Source organism: Micromys minutus (assembly GCF_963924665.1).
Source record: "Micromys minutus genome assembly, chromosome: 17".
NCBI lineage: Eukaryota > Metazoa > Chordata > Mammalia > Rodentia > Muridae > Micromys > Micromys minutus.
Window position 1 is genome coordinate 51,030,141 of NC_137952.1, and position 14,137 is coordinate 51,044,277.

Genomic DNA, 14,137 nt, shown 5'->3' on the forward strand with positions numbered 1-14,137 from the left:
TTGAACTGTTTAGTTAACTGGAGTTCAAACTGGGTCTTAAAGTAACCGAGACAGCACACCAGGGACTGCTAATTCACAGACAGCGCGGTGGCAACAGAAACTCGCAGAGGAAGGCAAGGAGCGCAGTCACCTCTGTTGGAAGTTGACTTGGGCCAGTTGTGAGCAGTTATTGAAGCAGATTCTCTTCCAGCTAAAAGCTGCTAGAGAGCTCAGTAGAGGCCATGTGGTACCTGGCATTTGGAGCCAAGTGGAAAAGTGGAAAACTCAGCAAGCACACATCCCAGGAGCTCATGCTGGGTTTTTTTTTTTTTTTTTTTTTTTTTTTTTGTTTTTTTTTGTTTTTTTAAACTGTCATTTTGAACTGTCATCATGACATCTGTGAAGCAACAGTGACATTTTTTTTCAGTTGGGTTGTGACTTGCAATGGGAACTGGATTGGGTATGACAATTGTCTCGAGTTACCTCCAAAGCCCTTCTCAAAGCTAAATGCGCGCCCACATCAGGCAGCAGGCTGAACCCGAGTTTTCTCCATAATGACCCAGTCTCATGAGGCACAACCAACTTTTCAAAAGGTGAATGGATTGGGCTGTAAAGTCTTTCAGTACCCACATTACTCACCTGACCTTCCACCATCCGTCACTTCTCCAAGCATCCTGGCAGCTTTCTGCAGGGAGAATGTTTCCACAGCCGGCGGGGTGCAGAAAATGCTCAAGGAGTTCCCTTTACACTATAAGAATTGCAAACAAACAAAACAAAAAAAAAAAAACCAATACAAAAAGCACCTTCTTTCTCATTGGGCAAAAGTGTGTGGATCACGATGGTTCCTGTCTTAGTTCATGGAAACGTGTTTGAGCCCCGTTTATCAGGATTGAATATTCATGGTCTGGAACCCCAACTCCTTTTACACAGACCTATCCGAATAACTGTGACTGGACGTCTCCTCTATGAATCAGCGGCCACATTATGTTATTTGCATTTCTCATTTGCTTGGCAAATAGATTTTTATTGCTCATCCTGTGTGCAATGCTTTGAATATATTGGGTTTTGTAAAATCATGTTCACAAAGGAATATGGAAATGCTATACCAGTAAAGGGGACTGTGACTGGAGTTGGGTCTTTAAACCTTTCTTGTTTTTCTATGCTTAGTTACCACCTGGTCTGTGGACCAGGAGTAAGGGTGTCACCTGTCACCGCAGGCTCTGGCCCACAGTATCCCAACTCAGTATGTTTTGCCCCACCGTCATTCGCAAGAATGGCTTCTCACTCTTTTGGGCTTTAGTTCATCAAGTTAAAGTGGTTCCTATTTTACCCTGTTCCACTATGGCTGCCTCTATGCTTCTGCATCTTATGATATTTTCTTGTGTTGCATGATTCCTGTTTCTCTATTGATGTCAGAGCCTTCCTAAGTCAATTCCAAGGCAAATAAATTTCTTGAAGAGCCAGAGATGGCACTAGAAAAAAAAAAAAAAAGTAGAAATGACCCATGGGATAGTATTGAATGGAAACAGCCCTAGGAGGTGTCCTCATGACATTACGTTAAGACAGATAGATATACACTATATTCACAAGAGGTGCTGGTAGATGCCATAAAGCCTGCCCCATTGCTCCTATTACTAATATTGAGAAAAATTTGCTCACAAATAACCAAACCAATCGTGGCAGTGGACACCTTTCATCCCCGAGCTCAGGAAGCAGAAGCAGGCAGATCATTTGAATTCCAGGCCAGTCAGGATTACAGAATGAGACACTCTCCCAAAACAACAGCAACAGCAGCAGCAGCAACAACAAACCCAATGGACAGAGCTTCGATCCTTCATCTGGTTGAACAAACCTGGGTAAAGAATAGCTCAGGACCAGGAAGTTTTTGCAGCTCTGACTCTAAGTGACCACAACCCCGTTATGAGGTGACACAGTTCCACTCAGTATCTGGCCCAGCTGTGGTCACTGGCAGCATCCAGCCTAAGGCCAGCAACCTAATTATATTCTTTATGTTTGTCTGGGGACATCCCAAACCTTCCGTGTGGCCTGTCACTAATTAGATGACTAATAATAGCGCTTGATGATCTCAGAGCCAACCCCCAGATGCAGTACTTTGAATATGAGCAAGTTGATCACAAGCACCCTGCCCTGTAGGTCTCTATCACAGGAACCGAGGGGCATGTGGCCCCCTGGTTGCTTTGTTCACGCCAGGCCACAAGCAGAATGACAGCATGCTCATATCAACCTCCCTAGCGAGAACAGGCAGGCACTTGAATCAGAAATGTGAAGGCAGGTTGCATCTTGCCCTACTGTGGTGTTGGAACCACAGAGAGATCACCAGGGACTGGTACCCAGATCATTCTGGTGGAGGGGGATGGGAGGAGCTGTGATGTGGAAAGCCTGCTAAGCACAGTGGCTCAGCCTCCCATGGTCCCCACAGCGGAAGGACTAAACATTGAGCCATCAGAAAAGAATGCTCTGGGACATCCCCAGGGAACAGATGACAGCCAGGCTTCCTAAGCCAATCCCAATATTTAAATGTAATTAGTATTAATTAAAAGTATCATCATTGGCTAAATTTATCATTCCCGTTTCTTTCAGAAAAAGTATTTTCTGTCTCTGAATACCAAGTTACACACTCTTAGGATCCCCCCAAAAGCACAATCCTGTTTTGTTTTTTTTTTTTTTTTTTGTTTTTGTTTTTTTTTTTTTTTTTTTTTTTTGTCACTATTATGCCTTTTTCAGGGAGGAGTCTATCACTATTTTCATAGGCTCATGATGCTTCTTTGTAGCTAAGGGTGGGAGGTTTAAGATGTGGTCTTCAGGACCCCACAAAAGTGCAGACCAGGCACCCCTGGGTCCTGGGTCCTGGGCTCAGCCCGCTTCATCCTCAACTTTCATTATGGGGTGATTTTAAAACAACGTCGCCTGCTGTCTTGGATTGCTTTCTTTCCAAATGAGCTGCAAACAAAGGTCTAGGGTATGGACTGGAAATAATCTTGGGGACTGTCTGGCAACATAGCTCTTAGACAAGGGAGGGAGAAAAGCACACCCCCCACCTCCACTAAATGTAGTTGTCAGTCAGCTGGAGACCCTCATCTTGCTAGAGCTCTTGTAGAGAGAAGGCTGAAAATGGCCCCTCTTCTGGGTGAGGCTGCTGTGATATTGCTCCCCCACCGCTGTCCTGGTTGTTGATTGCCAACCTGGTCTCTTCTCCCAGCATCTTCCTTCAGCTCCCACATTTAGAAGATGCCCTTTGGCTGACCTCTGGAGGCAGGGGAGTACTGGTAGCTGAAAAACCATTTACTGGTGACAGGTGGTAGCTTAGCTGATGTGGGCAGAGTCCCCGTCACTGACTAGAGTGCCCCTCACGTTCTCTGTTTCTTAGCTTATTTCTCACCGATATTCTTCCTGTTGCCCTTTTCAAAGCTCATGAGCATAGACAGAGGTGGTGGAAAAGCGAGGGTTTGGCAAAGACAATTTTTGTGCCACTCCTGTGGCTGTAAGAGACTCCCACCTGTCCACCTCTTCAACAGCACGAGGAACTTTTACTAGGATTTAAAAAGATGCACTGACAAATACAGCTCATTGTTTGTTCTTTGTGTCCATAGTCAAAGCTGTAATCTCCTGCCCAGCGCTTTCAAGGTTTTCTGGAGCCCGTGTGAGGTGTAGACCCTCGTGTCTGTCAGGACCAAGCCAGAAACCTGGGGGTGAATGTAAATGTCCCTCAGTTCTGAGAAAGGCTTATTTGGGGTGTCTGTGAAAGAGTCAGAGAAGGACTGTACCTGCTGAATTATTTATCCGGATACAACCAGAACTACATACGGATGCTCTGAGGGGGATAAGAAGCTGCCAGACTGGGTCCCTCAGTAGATGTGACAGGTGGAGCTTCACCGTAGGCCAGCACTGTGGCACAGTACTCAAGGAGACTCTGAAGAAAGAGAAAGGTTTGTTTGGGGGTACAGGCGCAGAGGTTTGGGTGCATGGTCTTCTGGCTTTATTACTCTGAGCCTTGGCGAAGGGTAGCATCATGGCAGGGACCATGTGGTGTTACAGGTGTCACCTCATGGTGTCCAGGGAGCCAAGAAAAGGAGAAAAGGGCTATGACCAACGTTCAAGAGCTTGTTCCTTTAAGATCTGGCCAGCCTGCCTCCTACATCTTTCTCTCTTTTCTTCCTCCCTCCCTCCTCTCTTGTTCCTCCCTCCCTTCTTTCTTTCCATCTTCCCCCTTCCCTCCCCATCTCCTTTATATCCTCCTGGTAGCATCTCAGGTTGGAGAGCAGGCCTTCAGCATGTGGTTCCCAGGGAAGATCAAAGATGTAAACTGTAGCAGGCTGTCTTCTCTGGGTGGTGGGGCTTCTGAGAGCCACTGTGTGAAAGCCAGACCAGGCTAAACCATCTACTGAGGAAAATGGCTCTGAAGAGCTTGCTTAGCTCTAACTATAGTACTTGGGAGAGAATTCTTTTCAAGGAAATAATCCAAAATTACCAATATAGTAAGGCATTTGGGCTTTTAAAAAAAGGAAACTTCGAAGTTCCTTATTTTATTTTAAGGATGTATGCTTCGATTTACTTCCTAGACCCAGAGTTAATGATGAGTGATCTTTCTATAATCTACTGATAGTAGAAACTCTAGACTATACTTCTTCATGGCTGGGCCGCCAGGATGGGGGTGAGAGGGGTATAGAAATGTAGTTTCTGGTCCTCCAATTCCTACTGTTACAATTCAGTGTGGACGGAGTTGATTCCAGGGATATGTTTGTTTGACAGGCTGCAAATCTGCAGTACAGCTGGGTTTAGGAACCATTTATGTACGTAGACATTTCCTCAAAGTTGACAGACATGTCTTGAAGGGAATAACTTCCCCCCTATAATTGTTGATTGTAGGTAAACTAGTTTATGGGTTTGTTTTCCAAACCTCATTTTCTAATTCTCAGGAAATTATATAACTTCTAACTTCCACCATTTCTTTAGTGCCTACCAAGCCCAATTATCATGCCATCATCGACATTCTGGAGCTGAGGTCATTATTCTGGTCTGAGTATTTACATGTAAATTGGACCTACTAGAAAGAATTTCCACAAAGCCGCACACTGAACCTATCACCAGTTAAGAATGGAGCCCAAGAAGTAACTGCCAAGCACGAGGAAGCCAGCCCATGTGGTGTTAATAAAGCCTTGCTAATGGCCACTACTTGACCAAAATATGAACCCTTCTTCATCATCAGAAGTGATGTCACTGGTTCTTCTAGTCCCGTCATGGGAACCTGATTGATTTATGCCTTGTGTTTTGCATTTCTTGTGTACAGAGCTTGTTGGGTTCTGTCTTCTGGATGGCCTCTTGGTATTTATAGCGGTTTTGCTGGACCCCTAAATTTTAGTCTCATTGTTTTCCAAACTTGTTTTTTTTTTTTTTTTTTTTTTTATGAGTTTCTTTTGAGCAGTGGCACTGAACATCCTTAATCTCCAGATGTTCCCCATGACTTTGGCCATCATTTCCCTCTACTGCCAGGTCTGTGGGGGACATCACAGGACACCTGGGTCACTCCCAAAAGATGGCTGAGTTCAGGGTAGGCTTGTGAGGGCTGCTCACTGTCTCCTTTCTCCTTACATCCTAAGTGCTCCAGGAACTAATGAGAAAAAGAGAATTCTGGCTCACCACCCAAGGTGTCCCCTAAACTAGAGAGTTTGAGTAGAGAGTAGGGTCAGGGAAAAGCTTCAGCCTCTGCCTCACCCTCTCCTACATGTGCTCAGAATCCTCCCCTCAGTTCTCCTATTTGGCACCCCCTCCCTTCCCTCCCTCCCTCTCTCCCTTTCTCTCTCTCTCCCTCCCTCCCTCTCTCCCTTTCTCTCTCTCTTTCCCTCCCTGTCCCTCCCTCCCCCCTCACTCCCTCCCTCCCTCCCTCTCTCTCTCCTTCCCTCCCTCCCTCCCTCTCTCCCTTTCTCTCTCTCTCTCTCCCTCCCTTCCTCTCTCTCTCCCTTTCTCTCTCTCCCTCTCTTTCCCTCCCTGTCCCCCCTTCCTCCCTCCCTGTCCCTCCCTCCCTCCCTCCCCCCCTCTTGTCTCCCTGACAGCTAAAATTTGCCATTACTGACAACTCTGTGATCATGGATCCAAGGATTCAGTCACTGGTATTTTTACTAGTTGAACAAAAATGAAACAAATACCTCAAGATGTATCAAAAAGCCTCTTAAGTTTTAAACACAGCACACACATGCACACACCAGAGCACACACACACAGAGCACACACACACTTGCACGCATACGTACACATCATGCATATGTACACACCATTAAAGAAAGTTAATTGTTTTCCAGAGAAAAACAGGTAGATTCTCTTATTGTTCTCTGTGCTTATAACAAAGCTTTGTTCTGACTTGGTTTTCAGTACTTTTGTCTTCCAGTTGTGGAAATTCACAACAGTCCCCAATCTTTCCCTCTCATGGATAGCATTTTATCATTAATCCTGTGCTATTGTGTTATATCTTTAAGACTGAGTTAAATCTGAGCTGTCCTTTGACTTGTAAAATACACAGCCTTGTCTCATATCTATCTTGAGATGGGATTTATTGTCTTCTGGAAAAATTTTTTCCACTGTCTTGAACAATTCTGAAAGCAGAGGTTTTAGTAAATTGAATTGAAACATTTAGATGGATGTGAGGTAATTATTTCTTTTTCCTCTACATTATCTATTTGTTCAAAGAGAAGCATTAATAAAGCCAGTTAATTAAATCACTCACTTTGGCTGGCTGCCTTCATCACACACACACACACACACACACACACACACACACACACACACACACACACACACAAAGCCAAAAATACAAAAATTAATGAGTGAGCGCCTAGCAGATTGACAAGCAATGTGCAAAGTTTTGTGTTGCTCGAGGTAAGTTGGCCGTGTGCTCTTTATTTGCACGATAAGGATGTTTAGACCTAATTTTGTAGCTGTCCTCCTGAAACTCGGAATGAAACACAAAACCTTTCACTTATTTCCCTGGATACTCTAATCCCCGCCTGCTTTGCAAGTATTTTTGAGCTGTTGTCTCCCTTTGTATCCACAGCAACGTGAAATCCCCACTGGAATTACTTGCTGCGAAAATGCAGGTGCGCTTGTTTAATGTTTCATTGGCCAGAGCACTTAACTGGAACCCCCCCTCCCCGCCTCCACCCACCGACCGTGGTGACCTTTGATTTTAGAGCAGAGGCCTCACAATGCTGTTAAATATTGTTGATATACATCAAGCCAACGCCATTAAATCTCAGACTGAGGTTTTACCTGGGCTCTGCTGTTGTTGCCTTTCCCTGCGTGCTTACCCAGAGCCAGGCTGTGCCCAGTGACCGGCTGTTCTGCCTGCAGAAACTTTCTGAATATTCACACATAAGCAAGTGCACACTCTGAAGCGTTCCATCTCCTCCATCCCCAGCCCCGGCACCCTCAACTTCACAACTGAGCTAAATCAAATCAAGTATTCAGGTGTGGCTGCATCCGATTGCACAGAAAACCACCGTAGCAAAGATACAGAGTTGGAAGGGAAAAATGAAAATGCTGGTGCGTTTCCATCGGAGGCGTGGGAGGTGGGGAACCTTTGTTGAGTAGTGAGGAGGCCGACACTGTAAACAACAGTGGGAACAGCTGGATGAGCCTGTAACCATAAAGACTTAGACATCATGCTAGTGAATCTGGGCCAATGTCTTGGCAATGAAATGGTTAATATTTGAGAAAACGATTCTGTGCAGCAGACAGATCCTGAACACTGTTAGGTACCATGTCCCTTCATGGACACAGCTCCCCAAAGACCCAGTAGTGCTCTATCCCTCACAAGGTCGAAAGGTTAGATAACTTCCCTGTGGTCAAGAGGATGGCACTGTGGGTTCCAGCTAAGGTAGCACAACCCTCAAGGCCACGGGCGCTCTTGCTTTTCAGCTCTGTTGCTACCAAAGTACCATGCAGAGGTTGGACTTCAAAACCAGAAAGCACTGGCATACAATTTAATGTAAAAAAAAGATCTTCCTAGCAACTGTGTGGAGGAGGGGCAGGAGTGAGATTCGTACTAGGGACACAACCTTAAGCCCATGACTTCGGTGGGATGCTGGTCAGCTACCCTAGTGTGCTACGGGACTGGCAGGTGGGGCCTTCGAGAACACAGATCAGGTGACAATGACGTGGCACAGTGACTGGCACAGGAAGTGGTTGAGAGGACAGGAATCTAAGGTGAGCTTCTGAATTCCTGGCTCAGGAGATGATGGGTTGACCATGACTTTGACAGAGGATGGAACGGGGTAGCGTCTGCCAAGAGCTCCATTCGGCTGCATATGTGACCTGGGGCATCCTAGCTTGGACACACTGAGTTTGGGATGACTCTAGAGCATTTGGAAATTAGGTCTAGAGCTCAGAGGAAACACTAAAGCATAGTCAAGTGCATTATGGGAAATAGGTAAGCCGGTGATGGATTAGATCACCCTGAGAAGTGGGCATGCAGCCTGAGAAACTTGGTGAGAAATGAATGCACAAGCGAGGGAGAGCTGGCTAATTAAAAAGTTATTAAAAACAACCTTACAAGGAGTAGGGGGTGGCTGCAGCTCCTACATGGCAACCCCTACTTGTCCCTCCTCTCCCATGTGCCCTCTCCCTAGACCCTCCGGCACCCTACCTAGCTAGTCCCTGGATGACACTGTTCTTTTCGGTTCCCACTATCCTGTTTAAGCATCTCTTCTGCAGACTTTGTGGAGTCCATCACGTATTTTTCCCTGAATCCTGATTCTTAAGTCTTTTCTTCATCCTCACCCCCTGCTCCTCCATGAGCTGATGTGCTGTTTGTTTCCCAAGGTTCATCTGTACTTTGTGTTTAGTGACAGAACTCAGGGCCATGCAGTTCTTAGTGGGGAAGAAATAATCACACGGTGTTTCATAAAAACCCACGCTTCCTGACTTCCTTTGCAAAGACATGTGTCAGTGGCAATGAGTTCTGCTAATATAAGCAGAAATGTCACACAGGGCTGCCTGATAGGGTCTTTAGCACATTGTCTTTCCTGCTGTTAGATGACGTTGGTTGGAAGCCATTGATTTGGAACAGGCTCTTGAAGTGGGCCAACCTAAACCAATGTGAATTCAGTCATAGTTAAAGGTTGGGTTCAGAAGGCTCTTTAGACAACTGACTAGGCACTTAACTAAGCTGTATTCAACTGTGTTGTTTTCTTCAAATGCTGTTACCATTGTTCTCAAGAACAACTCTAGTTTCTGTGTGCCGCGTAGTTGGCATATCAATTTTTATTTTCTTGGCTCATATGAACTTGAACTTGGTAAAATTGGCTTGAGGAATTCTGCCTTTTACCGCTATATTACCTCCCTTCTGCCCATAATATTAGCACGACAGGTGGAGGGAGCCCCAAGAGCTACCAAGGACCTAGGCTGACTTTGAGAACAGACTCCACACATGAAGAAGCAGAGAAACAGGGCCGTGTTCCCACCGACTCCCAGGAGCCATCTGAATCAGCACTAAATAGGCATGCTGAGTCACTGTAGGAGAAATAAGCTGCCACGGGCCATTGATGAGGAGACCAAGCTCATTGGCAGACACCTGTCTTCAGAATGGAAGATGTTCTTGTAGATGCAGGAAGGGAAAGGAGGGAGGGAATTCTGCGTGCTTTCTTTATGGTCCGGGAGGTGTGGCAAATGGAGAATAAAGCAGAGTGAGCAAGGAAGCGCACAGTAGGACTTGAAGACAGATAAAGGGCCAGGACAGCCATGGGGAAGAATGCAAGAGGAATTTAATTATTGAGGAAAAGAAAGAAACACTGTTACTTTTAGACCAACACAATTCAAGAAATCTCGCCCAATTCCAAAAGAATTGTACTGTCATTATAGGTAATGTTAAAAAGAAAGAAAAAAGAAGGAACAAAACAGAAAAGAAAACAATAGAATCACCCTCTACCTTGTGGGAACACACTTTAATCTTTTGGGAAAATTTTTAATTGTAGCATAATTCAGGATAACATAATGTGGTAATTTGGCAATTTAGAAGTCATTTGATTCGTGCCGTTAGATAACTCAAATTATTCACTCCAAAGGGCTGGTTTTTGTAGTAAAGGATAAAGGCTCCTGCACAATCATTAAGCCTCCAGCCTGCATGGAGACGTAAAAGACACCTGTCCATAGCTCTCACTAGTACAATCTAAAGTGTATTTTAATCCAGAACCAGAGTAAACTTTAACTGTCATCGGATGTAAACACACTCTTACCATTTGTGGTTTCCATGGGACAGTTATAAATCCAGGGCCTGTCACTTGTGTGTGCTTTCAGACAGACAGCCTGAGTGGGCAGGACTAACGGTGGCCTTTATGCTGTTTGAAGAACAGGAATTTTTATTCTTTTGTAAGAATAGGGTAGGACAAGCTTGGTTTTCTCCATATGCAATGGAAATATTCATTCTTAAATGATAGCCGTCCCTAGAGACTCCAGACCTTTGCTAGAACTCGGCTGTTTTTAAATGTCAGGTTCAGCTGAGTGTATTGCCTGCCGCTCGCACCACCCAAAGTCCCCGTCTTCAGTGCTCCGTAACAGGCTGCCAGTAAACCGGTAGCGTTTCCAGTAGGAAAATCTTCAGCCTCCTCCTGAGAAAGGAAGGCAGGTATTTTTCTCTGACCCACTCAAGGCCTCCTTTTTGCATTTGATTGGAAGGGGGTCACATAAACCAAGAAAGGATTTTTAGGGGACAACTGCCTTTCATATCAGTGAGCATCCTGGGGGAAAAAACTCTTATCCATAGCTTTGAGTCTTCGCTGACTGGAAGAGAAGAGAGTCCTAAGCGCCTCAGTTCCCTGAACCTTTTACAGGAGCTTGGCTGTCTCCTGAGGCCTGCCCACAGGGCTCCTGAAGAGTAGAGCTGAGAAGAGGGAGTGCCAACCCATGCCACCTGGGGTTGGAGAGCAGAAATTGCTTCACTGTCTCCTGCTGCTTTGGATTCCTTAAACAAAGCACTTACCTTTGCCAGCCTTCCTCTGCCTTCACATGAAATGCCTGTAACAGGCATTATCTCCAAAGCCGAAATGTAGATTGTTTTGAAGATTAATCTCTGTGAGTGCCTCAGGCTCCGGAAAGCATAGTACAAATATAAAACAGTTTGTCTCTTTGGTTTGGTTTGGTTGATTAAGAAATAGTCTCAACTATGTAGACAAAACTAGCCTGGAATTTATGGTTCTCCTGTCTCAGCCTCCCAAGTTCTGTAACTACTATAGTTGCATGCTATCTGTCATGTGACGTGGCAACCTTGCTCTCATAAACTTCTCTAGAACGTTCTGCTAGGTGACGCCCTGGGGACCCTGCCATGGGTAACTGTGTGTGTCTGAAAGTGGAGAGGCTGCTGTTGAACTGGGAATTAGATGACCTGTAAAAACATCTGAATGACTGTAGGGCCTAGAGGACAGAACCCTGCATCTCTATATTCAACCCGCATCCGCAGAGTCCTTGAAAGAAAGTTTGACTGTACTGAGCACATGCAGACTTTATTCTGTGTAAGTTGTTATAGGTAATTCTGGGGTGACAGTAAGTTTTCAAGTGGTGGTCCATACCGTCTGCCTGCATGGCATATTGATTGGATCAGGGACTTGGGCACCTTCAGATTTTGGTGTCCAGTGGGGAGTCCTGTTGCACACACCCCCAATTCTAGGGGATAGCTTGAAAGGCAGAGGTTAGGTGAGGGGACACCTACTATGACCTCTGAAAACCACTGTGCCTCAGTTTGACCTGAGAAAATAAAGCGAATAATGTTACTGACATCATCCCGCAGCCATGAGGGCTCCAGGGACAATACATTCTAAGTGTGTGCTGTACTGTGGGGGTTAGGATTCTAGTGACTTGGAAGTGCGCCGACATTCAATCCTGACACTGATTGATGCAGAATTATCTGCCGCCACCCCATTTGCAGGTTTCATTTTGGCTTCCTTTCCGTCCACTGTTCTCATAGCCTCCAGGATTCTCTGCAAACAGCCCCCCCCTCCCACCCCCACACACCCTTCTTTCCTACTTCGAAGGCTCCATTTGCAGATCTGTGTGAACTGAGGTCCTACCGCCATAGCAAAGGTCAGATGGCAGATGGATTAAGTCACAGTAAATTTTTGTTCAGTCCTCTTTTTAATTTTTTTTCTTTTAATTTCTCTTCAGCTCTCACCTGAAATTTAATAATCTCACCCTGATTTCAACTCACGGACTCCCAGGAAAAAAACTTTTGGGCAACGAACAGCGGAAGTTTCTAGCAAGCGAGTATGATTCATTTTCCTTCCTAATTGACTTCCTAATCTGTGTGCGGTCTTTTTTTTTTTTTAATGTTAAATATTAGATCTTTGAAGTGGAAAGAGGAAAGAGGGGAGCCTTTCCCCTACAGTCCAGGTATTCTCTCAAGTTCAAACCCATCAGTGAACATCTTAAGCTTTCTGCTGCGATGAAATACTCTGGCAAAGGCTAACACTTCCCCACCACTGTTCATCACAGAGTGAACTCACATAGGACAGGAACCTGCAGGAGCTGATGCAGGGGTGCTGCTTGCTGGCTTGCTCAGCCTGCTGTCTTACAGAACCCAGGACCACCCATCATGGGCTTCTCCATCAATCACTAATTTAAACAAAACAAAAAAAAAAAAGCCTTACAGCTAGAGCTTAGTAGGCATTTTCTCAGCTGAGCTTCCCTCCTTTCAGATGACTCCAGCTAGTGTCCAGTGGACCTAAGGCTCACCGTGGCAATGAGTGACTGGCCCAGCATGTCAGGATGGGGCTGGTGTTTTGAGGGAGACAGCTTCCCGGTTCCTACAGTTGAATGGAGCTCACGGGTACAGCTGCCGCTACATTGGGGTGTTAGAGACAGGACAGAGAAATCCTGGCCATGAGTGTACCCCCTGAGCACCACCTTAGGATGTGAGTCTCTCTCACCCCTCCTTCACCACAGGCACCTGAAGCTGGTCTGCTTAAACCTGTGCCAACTGGGCCAGGAAGAGGTTTGCTCTTCTTTCCCCTGTAGAAGCACCGTTTGACAACACCTGTACTTAGAAATGTTGTTTCCTTATCATGTAGGGTCCACCAACTTCAGTTTCTGGAAGCAAAACACGGGCTCCCTGCTGGGGCAACAGTCTCCCAGTGTTCAAAGTGGAGAGGAAGAAGGGGAGCTTGTCCCCTCTCCAGGATCTTTGATGAAAGGGTTCCCTGTTATTTTGAAGAAAGACTTATTTTACCTTTACCAGGGAAACCCACCGCTTCTTTGCCAGCAGAATGAGGACATTTTCAACTAGCATCTTTATCACAATATGGAATTCTGCTGCTGTTGTGTGAAATGGTAGGGTTAGAACCTGCGGAGTGGAGTGCACGAGGCAAATGCTTCACAACAGGCTGTCAATCCCATCTTTATTAAACCATGCACTCTGTTGTGTGTGTGTGCATGCTTGTGTGCCTGTGTGTGTGTGTGTGTGTGCATGCTTGTGTGCCTGTGTGTGTGTGTGTGTGTGCATGCTTGTGTGCCTGTGTGCCTGTGTGTGTGTGTGATCTAGAATCATTCTTTCCTACCACTACAGTCTAGACAAGGGATTTATGTTCTCTTGATTGTGAAAAGGATATGCTTAGTAAAGTATGGTGAATTTTTGGTTAAAATAAACATACCACCAATTCCTGGCCAGGAAGAGAGGCTAGACCACTGGACACCCCCTTTCTCTTGATTTCTTTTTAAAATTTTAAAAAAGATTTATTTCGTTTTATGTGTATGGATGTTTTAACTGTTTGTATGTCTGTGTGCCATGTATGTGCCTGGTGCCTGCTGAAGTCAAAAGAGGGCACCAGATCCCCTAGAACTGGAGTCTTCAGTGGTTGTGAGCCACCATAGGGGTACTGGGAACTAAACCCAGGTCCTTTGCAAGAGTGCTTTACCTGCTGAGCCAACTCTCCAGCCCCAGTTCCCATTTTCTAAATTACATTATTGTAAAGAAATGTGAATTGGAGTCAGCCGACTTGGTTGGAGTTTCTGCCCATTCCAAGGTTGGGCATGTCATAGTGAGGACAATGTATCTGATTTTCTGCCTTGAGTATCTGGTATCCTTACCTCTACCCTGTCTCTCTGCCTCTCAGCCCAGTCCCCTGAACACCACACACACCCACAGATGTTACTCAGGTGCTATC

General features: G+C 45.5%; 1 protein-coding gene across 1 annotated transcript in view; it reads left to right on the plus strand.

The window, feature by feature from the left end:
• The window catches only part of CFAP61 (cilia and flagella associated protein 61), a gene marked incomplete at both ends in the record, with an annotated part of 250,940 nt that overhangs the window by 138,159 nt on the left and 98,644 nt on the right, over positions 1 to 14,137 (plus strand). Inside the window, one exon of the mRNA XM_080930962.1 lies at positions 12,144 to 12,242. Within this exon, the coding sequence (XP_080787088.1) occupies positions 12,144 to 12,242 (99 nt within the window). The remainder of the gene's footprint in view (positions 1 to 12,143; positions 12,243 to 14,137) is intronic.